The sequence below is a fragment of the Carassius carassius genome, chromosome 19, assembly GCF_963082965.1.
Source record: "Carassius carassius chromosome 19, fCarCar2.1, whole genome shotgun sequence".
NCBI lineage: Eukaryota > Metazoa > Chordata > Actinopteri > Cypriniformes > Cyprinidae > Carassius > Carassius carassius.
In genome coordinates this window covers 33,377,830-33,387,829 of record NC_081773.1, presented here as the reverse complement: position 1 = coordinate 33,387,829, position 10,000 = coordinate 33,377,830, and the positions used below count along the sequence as shown (strand labels likewise).

Sequence of the window (10,000 nt, the reverse complement as noted above, 5' to 3'; positions counted from 1 at the left end):
AGTTTTCTGTTGATCCGTGAACAAAACTTCACTCAACATCATTTGTAGCGTCTGCCATCCAATAATCGCAGTACGTTTTGTGCTTTGTTACTTATATGAAACAGTCTGAGAATTTAAATGATGTCCTTTTGATCACTAAAGCAGCTGACAGATGCTGTAGTGAAGCATCACCATCTCTTTACTACTAGTTATAGCAGCAAATAAACAAGAGTTTACTGTTACACATGTATTTTCATTTTCAACTCTTTACATGTGTTTATTATATAACCTTCCCCATCTCTGCTCCTGCAAACCTCCATCAGAACCGCTTCTCCACCACACAAGCCTAACATCACAAACACAACTGCTCTCCTCTTGACTCCTGTGTGGCTCTTCACTCTTCAGTGGGATCGGGTGAATCGTGTCATAAGTGTTATTGTTGTGCCACAGGAGCCTGCGCCCATGACTGAAGACCTGCTGGAGGAGCAGTCGGAGGTTCTGGCCAAACTGGGCACGTCTGCTGAAGGAGCACACCTCCGCGCCCGCATGCAGAGCGCCTGCCTGCTCTCAGACATGGAGTCCTTCAAGGTGAGACTGACCGTCAGTGCATGCTGTGGTCAGACATGAGCTTCTCTACAGCAGACCGTCAGCTGTAACTCACTGTCCGTGCGGCTGATGTCTGAAGCGTTCTGACCTGAAGGGCCTGAAACCACTGCTGTGTATTACCAGTAAACCCCAGCAGCTCGGTGTTCTTCACTGCTGTTGAGAATGCAGATGTTATTGTGTTATGTTTCTGCTTCGGACAGATGATTTGGCTTTATTAAAGCCTGAAAGATTGTTCAGTTCTGCTGTGCTAGTATAGAGAATGTGATTAGAGGAAGTCAGTGTTTTCTCTGTTATTACCGCGTCTGTATCAGATTAAAGCAGCGTGCGAGCGGCTCGTCTCAGACGTTTGGGCTGAAAGCACAGGTTCCTATCGAAGCACGTTTCCACCACTGAATACAAATTACACAGATAATTATGACTTTCTCAGAGTTGCGTGATATAAACTGTAATATAAACTGTAATTATATAAATTGTAATAAAAAAGAAAATGTCTTATTTTTTTCCTCAGAATTGGACTACAATCGCTAGTTTATATCTCACAATTATGATAAAAGATGCCTGAAATGCATGATATAAACTCACATTTGCAAGAGAAAATAAATCAGTTGCGAGAGACAGAACTATGCATTTATTTCACGCAATTCTGAGAAGTCAAGAATGTGAAGGAAAGTCAGAAATGGGGATATATGAACTTGTTGCAAAAAAGTCATTTTAAACTTTGATATTTAAACTTTTTTTGTCAGAATTGGGCTTTATATCTTGCGCTTGTTAGTTTATATCTCACAATTCTGAAGAAAAGTCAGAGTAAACTTGTAATTGTAATAAAAAAGAATTGCATGAAAAAGTCAGACTTGAGAGATAAAAGGTATCTTTTTTGGACAGTTTGTATTCAGCGGCTCCTCCTGCTCCTGTCTTCATTCACTCAATCTTTTACATCTTCACCTTTTAAAAACGAGCTCTCAGAAGCCAAAGGGAGAAGCATCATTCATTTTCATAAGCACCTTATTTTCTATCCCTCTCCGTCGGATAGCGCTGCATTATCCCGTGGACAAGCCCCAGAGGGTTTAGGAGCGAGCGTTTGTCTGGGAGTCGTTTCCCTCTCCTCCTGGTGTGGTGTGAAGCCAGAATGCTAGTGTTTGAGCACCGGGGGGGTGAGACTGATGTGAAAGGGATGTTTTGTGTCTGTTTCTCCTCGCTGTAGCCTGTTCAGCTGCCCTACAGAGTGCTCTAGTTTCCTGAGCACCACAGCAGCTCGTCTCAGTCCGCTGTGAGCACAGCACTCGCAGTAAATGACCCTTTCAGCTGAAGATGGGCTCTAAATATAGCAGCGGGGCTGTCTGTAATTGTGCTTAGCCAAGCATCATTTGACATTTTGGGTTTAATTACCATCTCCCTCGGGGTGGAGAGCAGAGAGAGCCCAATATGATGAATGGGGCGTCCTAAAATCTGGAGAGGAGCACGTCAGACGTCAGCTGTTAGAGATGATCAGGAAAACAGCAGCTCAGTGTCTCATCACCGCACGGCTCTCACAGCTTTCAGGAAGCTGCTGCTAGGGTCTGAATGGTTCCTAGACATGGGTGATATCTTATCGTTTGTGATGTACCAGTAAAAACTCTCCCCACGATAAAAATAAGTGTAGATCTGACCTGACATGTGTTTCTGTGTAAGTCTTGCTGAAGCTCTTGTCGTGTCTGGATGCTGTCTCTCAGTAATTATGGAGCATGAGCGATTGATGGAAAGGTCATCCTGAGGAAGTCTTGAGTCTGTTGCTCATTTACAAAAGTAGTGTGTGATGAATCACTGCTGTCACCTTACTGATGCTGCACCCACACACTAATAAATACACAAACAACCCAATAAATAATCAGTCACACCAATAAATACACAACCAAACCAATAAATAATCAATCACACCAATAAATACACAACCAAACCAATAAATAATCAATCACACCAATAAATACACAACCAGACCAATAAATAATCAATCGCACCAATAAATACACAACCAAACCAATAACTAATCAATCGCACCAATAAATACACAACCAGACCAATAATCAATCACACCAATAAATACACAACCAGACCAATAAATAATCAATCTCACAAATAAATACACAACCAGACCAATAAATAATCAATCTCACCAATAAATACACAACCAGACCAATAAATAATCAATCACACCAATAAATACACAACCAGACCAATAAATAATTAATCTCACAAATAAATACACAACCAGACCAATAAATAATCAATCTCACAAATAAATACACAACCAGACCAATAAATAATCAATCTCACCGATAAATACACAACCAGACCAATAAATAACCAATCTCACCAATAAATATACAACCAAACCAATAAACAATCAATCGCACCAATAAATACATAACCAGACCAATAAATAATCAATCACACCAATAAATACACAACCAAACCAATAACTAATCAATCACACCAATAAAAACACAACCAGACCAATAAATAATCAATCACACCAATAAAAACACAACCAGACCAATAAATAATCAATCACACCAATAAATACACAACCAAACCAATAACTAATCAATCACACCAATAAATACACAACCAGACCAATCAATCACACCAATAAATACACAACCAGACCAATAAATAATCAATCTCACCAATAAATACACAACCAGACCAATAAATAATCAATCACACCAATAAATACACAACCAGACCAATAAATAATTAATCTCACAAATAAATACACAACCAGACCAATAAATAATCAATCTCACAAATAAATACACAACCAGACCAATAAATAATCAATCTCACCGATAAATACACAACCAGACCAATAAATAACCAATCTCACCAATAAATATACAACCAAACCAATAAACAATCAATCGCACCAATAAATACATAACCAGACCAATAAATAATCAATCACACCAATAAATACACAACCAAACCAATAACTAATCAATCACACCAATAAAAACACAACCAGACCAATAAATAATCAATCACACCAATAAATACACAACCAAACCAATAACTAATCAATCACACCAATAAATACACAACCAGACCAATCAATCACACCAATAAATACACAACCAGACCAATAAATAATTAATCTCACAAATAAATACACAACCAGACCAATAAATAATCAATCTCACAAATAAATACACAACCAGACCAATAAATAATCAATCACACCAATAAATACACAACCAAACCAATAACTAATCAATCACACCAATAAAAACACAACCAGACCAATAAATAATCAATCACACCAATAAATACACAACCAAACCAATAACTAATCAATCACACCAATAAATACACAACCAGACCAATCAATCACACCAATAAATACACAACCAGACCAATAAATAATCAATCTCACCAATAAATACACAACCAGACCAATAAATAATCAATCACACCAATAAATACACAACCAGACCAATAAATAATCAATCTCACCAATAAATACACAACCAGACCAATAAATAATCAATCTCACAAATAAATACACAACCAGACCAATAAATAATCAATCTCACCGATAAATACACAACCAGACCAATAAATAACCAATCTCACCAATAAATATACAACCAAACCAATAAACAATCAATCGCACCAATAAATACATAACCAGACCAATAAATAATCAATCACACCAATAAATACACAACCAAACCAATAACTAATCAATCACACCAATAAAAACACAACCAGACCAATAAATAATCAATCACACCAATAAATACACAACCAAACCAATAACTAATCAATCGCACCAATAAATACACAACCAGACCAATAATCAATCACACCAATAAATACACAACCAAACCAATAAATAATCAATCTCACCAATAAATACACAACCAGACCAATAATCAATCACACCACTAAATACACAACCAAACCAATAACTAATCAATCACACCAATAAATACACAACCAAACCAATAAATAATCAATCTCACAAATAAATACACAACCAAACCAATAAATAATCAATCTCACCAATAAATACATAACCAGACCAATAAATAATCAATCTCACCAATAAATACACAACCAAACCAATAAATAATCTCACCAATAAATACACAACCAAACCAATAAATAATCAATCTTACCAATAAATACACAACCAGACCAATCAATCACACCAATAAATACACAACCAAACCAATAACTAATCAATCACACCAATAAATACACAACCAGACCAATAAATAATCAATCGCACCAATAAATACACAACCAGACCAATAATCAATCTCACCAATAAATACACAACCAGACCAATAAATAATCAATCTCACAAATAAATACACAACCAAACCAATAAATAATCAATCTCACCAATAAATACACAACCAGACCAATAAATAATCAATCTCACAAATAAATACACAACCAAACCAATAAATAATCAATCTCACCAATAAATACATAACCAGACCAATAAATAATCAATCTCACAAATAAATACACAACCAGACCAATAAATAATCAATCTCACAAATAAATACACAACCAAACCAATAAATAATCTCACCAATAAATACACAACCAAACCAATAAATAATCAATCTCACCAATAAATACACAACCAGACCAATAAATAATCAATCTCACAAATAAATACACAACCAGACCAATAAATAATCAATCTCACAAATAAATACACAACCAAACCAATAAATAATCTCACCAATAAATACACAACCAAACCAATAAATAATCAATCTCACCAATAAATACACAACCAGACCAATAAATAATCAATCTCACAAATAAATACACAACCAAACCAATAAATAATCTCACCAATAAATACACAACCAAACCAATAAATAATCAATCTCACCAATAAATACACAACCAAACCAATAAATAATCAATCTCACCAATAAATACACAACCAAATAAATAAATAATAATAGTGTGTGTGTGTGTGTGTCCACAGGCAGCGAATCCCGGCTGTTGTCTGGAGGATTTTGTGCGCTGGTATTCTCCGAGAGATTACGTGGAGGATGAGGTGGATGAGGCGGGACAGACGGTCACACGGGGCGAGCTGAGCGCTCGGATGAAGATCCCGGGAAACATGTGGGTGGAGGCCTGGGACACGGCCAAAGCCACACCGGCCCGCCGACAGAAGAGACTGTTTGACGACACCAAAGAGGCCGAGAAGGTCAGGACCCTGAGTCTACATTTAAATCACACACACACGATCATTCATGAGGGATGCACAGAATGTTCTGCCACCGAAAGAAGCTAAAAGAATGAATAAATTATACTGAACAATGATGTGACACGAGCAAATAGAGGTGCACACTAATGCAGGAAACAGGTCGCAGTGTGGAAGCATTTAAATGTGTCTGAGGAAGATGCAAAAATCATTACAGCCAGAGACTGATAAACACTGCTTCACATGTCTCCAATGAGGAGAGGATTGATAGAGAAATGGCCTTAAACACTTCAGTAAACTGTAGAGTGTTATGCTTTCTAATAAGAAAATGGGATCTGTAATATTTGTAATGTTTTAAAGCACTTTCTTCTGCTCAGTAAGGCTGTATTTATTTGTACAGTAAAAATACATACCTGATTCAAGAAGGGGTCTCCAAAATGGCCAAAAAATATTATTTGCCTAACTTATTAATTGTGAATGGTTTAACCGAACCTCAGTACCTAATTTCGTTCCATCTCATGTACATGCTTTGGAATGACAATAAAAATCCTTTACCTTACCTTTACCTTATTAATGTTCAGTTAAATTGTGCTTTGTTGGTATAATGTCAGTAAAGCAAGAGTATCACATCTTGTATTTTCAGTTGTAAAAGCTTGTATCACATCTTTTTATTCAGTTTTGGGAAGGTTACTATGGAAATGTAACAGGTTACAGATCTAAAATGTAGCTGATTACTTTTTGATTACTTTTCTAAATTTTAGCTTTTTTTCGTTTTCAGCTGTTAATCGTTTTCAAAGATGTGAAGTAGTATTTAACACCAATTACTGGCGGAACTAGCTGTCTAGTAACTATCTATAACGTGTGTGTGTGTGTGTGTTTTATTGAGTGTGTGTCAGCTTTAATTTGCACACAATGGCAGCATTTTATGGCATTTGGAACCATAATGGACTGGAAAAATGGCCTTGTTTTGTTTGTTAGTTCAGTTTAACCTTGCCAGCGGTGGTGTGGATGTTGTAACTGGTTCTTTAACTGAGCTGCTGATGTCGTGTGTGTGTGTGTGTGTGTGTGTGTGCGTGTGTGTGCGTGCAGGTGCTGCATTACCTGTCGCAGCAGAAGCCGTCGGACCTGACGCAGCACCTGATGCCCTGCGTGCTGCACGTCGCTCTGCTGAAGATCAAGGAGGAAGGTCAGTGTCTCAGAGTCTGGTGTGTGTATGTGTGTGTGGTGTGTGTGACGTCTCTGCCGCTGTAAACCTGATCTCTCCTCCAGAGGCGTCTGAAGACATCGCATCGGTGCGTAAAGCTCTGCAGCAGGTCACCGCTCACGCCAGCAAACTGCTGCGGCACCCAAACCCTGACTTCAAGAAGCTGGAGGTAGAAACTCAACCAGATAATGTGTGGCCAGATATTAGACCTAATTGCTGCAGTCTTCTTTAAAATGATGAATTAATTTGAATTAATTAATAAATGTTAGTGTCCTGCAGCACAGAGTCAGTCATCAGTGTCACAGATGTATATTTGTAGAAATAGACAACAATACATTGTATGGGTCACAATTATACATTTCTCTTTTATGACAAAAATCATTAGGATATTAAGTAAAGATCATGTTCCATGAAGATATTTAGTAAATCTCCTACCGTAAATATATCAAAACTTCATTGTTGATTAGTAATATGCATTGCTAAGAACTTCATCTGAACAACTTTAAAGATGATTTTCTCAATATTTTGATATTTTTGCACCAGATTTTCTAATAGTTGTATCTCGGACAAATATTGTCCTCCGAACAAACCACACATCAATGGAGAGATCATTTATTCAGCTTCGGATGATGCATACATCTCAGTTTCAAAGAAGTGACCCTCATGACTGGTTCTGTGGTTCAGGGTCACGTATATTTAATACACTTATTTTTAATATACAAATTATGAAAAGGTGGTTTGAATGAATGATTCATTGATTCGCTCATAAATACTTCACTTGTTTCATGAGAGGATAAATCAGCATTTTGGAACAATTCTCTTGAATGAATGATTCAATGACAAACACACGTTTGACAGTCACTTGTCTCCCTCTAATGATGTAATCGACACAAACATTGTTTGTGCGCCAGTTCCTTTCAAAGGGGGATTTACTCTGTTTTGATCGATATATTGCACATCACAGTAGTGTTTATACTCGAGCTATAAACGTTCCTCCCAGTATTTCTGTGATAATCTGAAGGACTGTAAGACAGAAGTAAGACTGTGTAGTTGTTTCTCATCTTCTGCTCTGTGTGTCAGGACGTCATCGCTCAGATGAGCGCGGTGGAGGCCGTCATCGCCTGCTCTCGATCGCTCAAGAACAAGTTTGGCATCGCTGGAGGACAGCGGGAGGATGACACTGACGAGCTGCAGAGGTAAACACTCACAGACCAAGCTCTAGATGACAGCAGTGCTGGCCGGATGAGGCACAGTCAGCACATTCACATTCTCCATTAAAGGACCTTCAGAATGATATATGATTCGTTGCAATCAGACGTAAAATGTTTGAACTATGCCTGTTTTGATGTGAAAGAGTCAGGCGTGTCAGTCCTGAGAAAAACTACATGGATATATTTGAATAAATGTTCGGTCAGTATTAAACAAGGACTTGATCGTCGTGTAGTTTTAGTTTGTATGACATTATGTATTTTAACTGTTATTCAATGGATAATCACTTCCGTGTTTTATTTATTGAATTTTAAGTCATTTTAAAACTTTTTTTTTTATAACCACAATAAATAATATCTTAATACTTCTTTGTAAACTATTATTTGAAGTAATAAAACAATGGTTAATTTGTGGTTTCCATGGCTACAAGAACCACGATTTTTGGTTTTATTCGTAGTAAAATCTTGGCTAATTTGCGTATGAGATGTGTTGGTGATGGTGAAATTATTAACATGTTATTAAAGTTAACACCTAACAAAGGATTATGAATGTGTGTGACCTGAAGGACAGTAATCCTCTCAGAAAACTTACACATAAAGATCATTTTAGATCTCTCATTAACATGTGGAGCATTGGGATCTAGATGAGCGCTTGATGAACTCATTTTTGTGAATTGTTATTCCAGAGTTTAGGCGCCAAATAGGAAAAGGATCTGCCGCCCGCAGTTGATTTTGATATTCTAGGTATTATCAAATTGCCTGAGTTTTGAGAACGTAGCGGACGTAGAGGATTATAATGTAAAAGGAGCTCATTCAAATACTGAGGTGCTAAACCATTCAGGGCTTTATAAGTAATAAGCAATATTTTAAAATCTATGCGATGTTTGATAGGGAGCCAGTGCAGTGTTGACAGGACCGGGCTAATATGGTCATACTTCCTGGTTCTAGTAAGAACTCTTGCTGCTGCATTTTGGACTAGCTGTAGTTTGTTTACTAAGCGTGCAGAACAACCACCCAATAAAGCATTACAATAATCTAACCTTGAGGTCATAAATGCATGGATTAACATTTCTGCATTTGACATTGAGAGCATAGGCCGTAATTTAGATATATTTTTGAGATGGAAAAATGCAGTTTTACAAATGCTAGAAACGTGGCTTTCTAAGGAAAGATTGCGATCAAATAGCACACCTAGGTTCCTAACTGATGACGAAGAATTGACAGAGCAACCATCAAGTCTTAGACAGTGTTCTAGGTTATTACAAGCGGAGTTTTTAGGTCCTATAATTAACACCTCTGTTTTTTCAGAATTTAGCAGTAAGAAATTACTCGTCATCCAGTTTTTTATATCGACTATGCAATCCATTAGTTTTTCAAATTGCTGTGTTTCACCAGGCTGCGAAGAAATATAGAGCTGAGTATCATCAGCATAACAGTGAAAGCTAACACCATGTTTCCTGATGATATCTCCCAAGGGTAACATATAAAGCGTGAAGAGTAGCGGCCCTAGTACTGAGCCTTGAGGTACTCCATACTGCACTTTTGATCATACTGGAGGTCTACAGCTGCCATTGCTTGTTATTCTCCAGCAGAATGTGTAAGAGTTCATTCTGCTGCACAAGAGACGTGGAGCTGTTTCCACAGAAACCTAAAACAAATGTGTGACCGTTTCAGCCAGTGTCCATTTGAGTCGGAAAATATCGGATATCAGCAAAAACCCGATATTGCATCACTGTTCGCTTTTGAAAAAAGCTTCTACCAGATGCATAAATGTGATTGTATGATTCT

At 37.3% G+C, this 10,000-nt stretch overlaps 1 protein-coding gene across 2 annotated transcripts in view; it reads left to right on the top strand.

Annotated features, from left to right (window-relative positions):
• The window catches only part of LOC132095612 (rab3 GTPase-activating protein catalytic subunit-like), a 64,666-nt gene that overhangs the window by 48,317 nt on the left and 6,349 nt on the right, over positions 1-10,000 (top strand). For both annotated transcript variants that reach the window (XM_059500754.1, XM_059500753.1), the window contains exons 18-22: positions 430-567; positions 5,579-5,803; positions 6,890-6,986; positions 7,070-7,173; positions 8,085-8,200. In XM_059500754.1, coding sequence (XP_059356737.1) covers positions 430-567; positions 5,579-5,803; positions 6,890-6,986; positions 7,070-7,173; positions 8,085-8,200 — 680 coding nt within the window. The remainder of the gene's footprint in view (positions 1-429; positions 568-5,578; positions 5,804-6,889; positions 6,987-7,069; positions 7,174-8,084; positions 8,201-10,000) is intronic.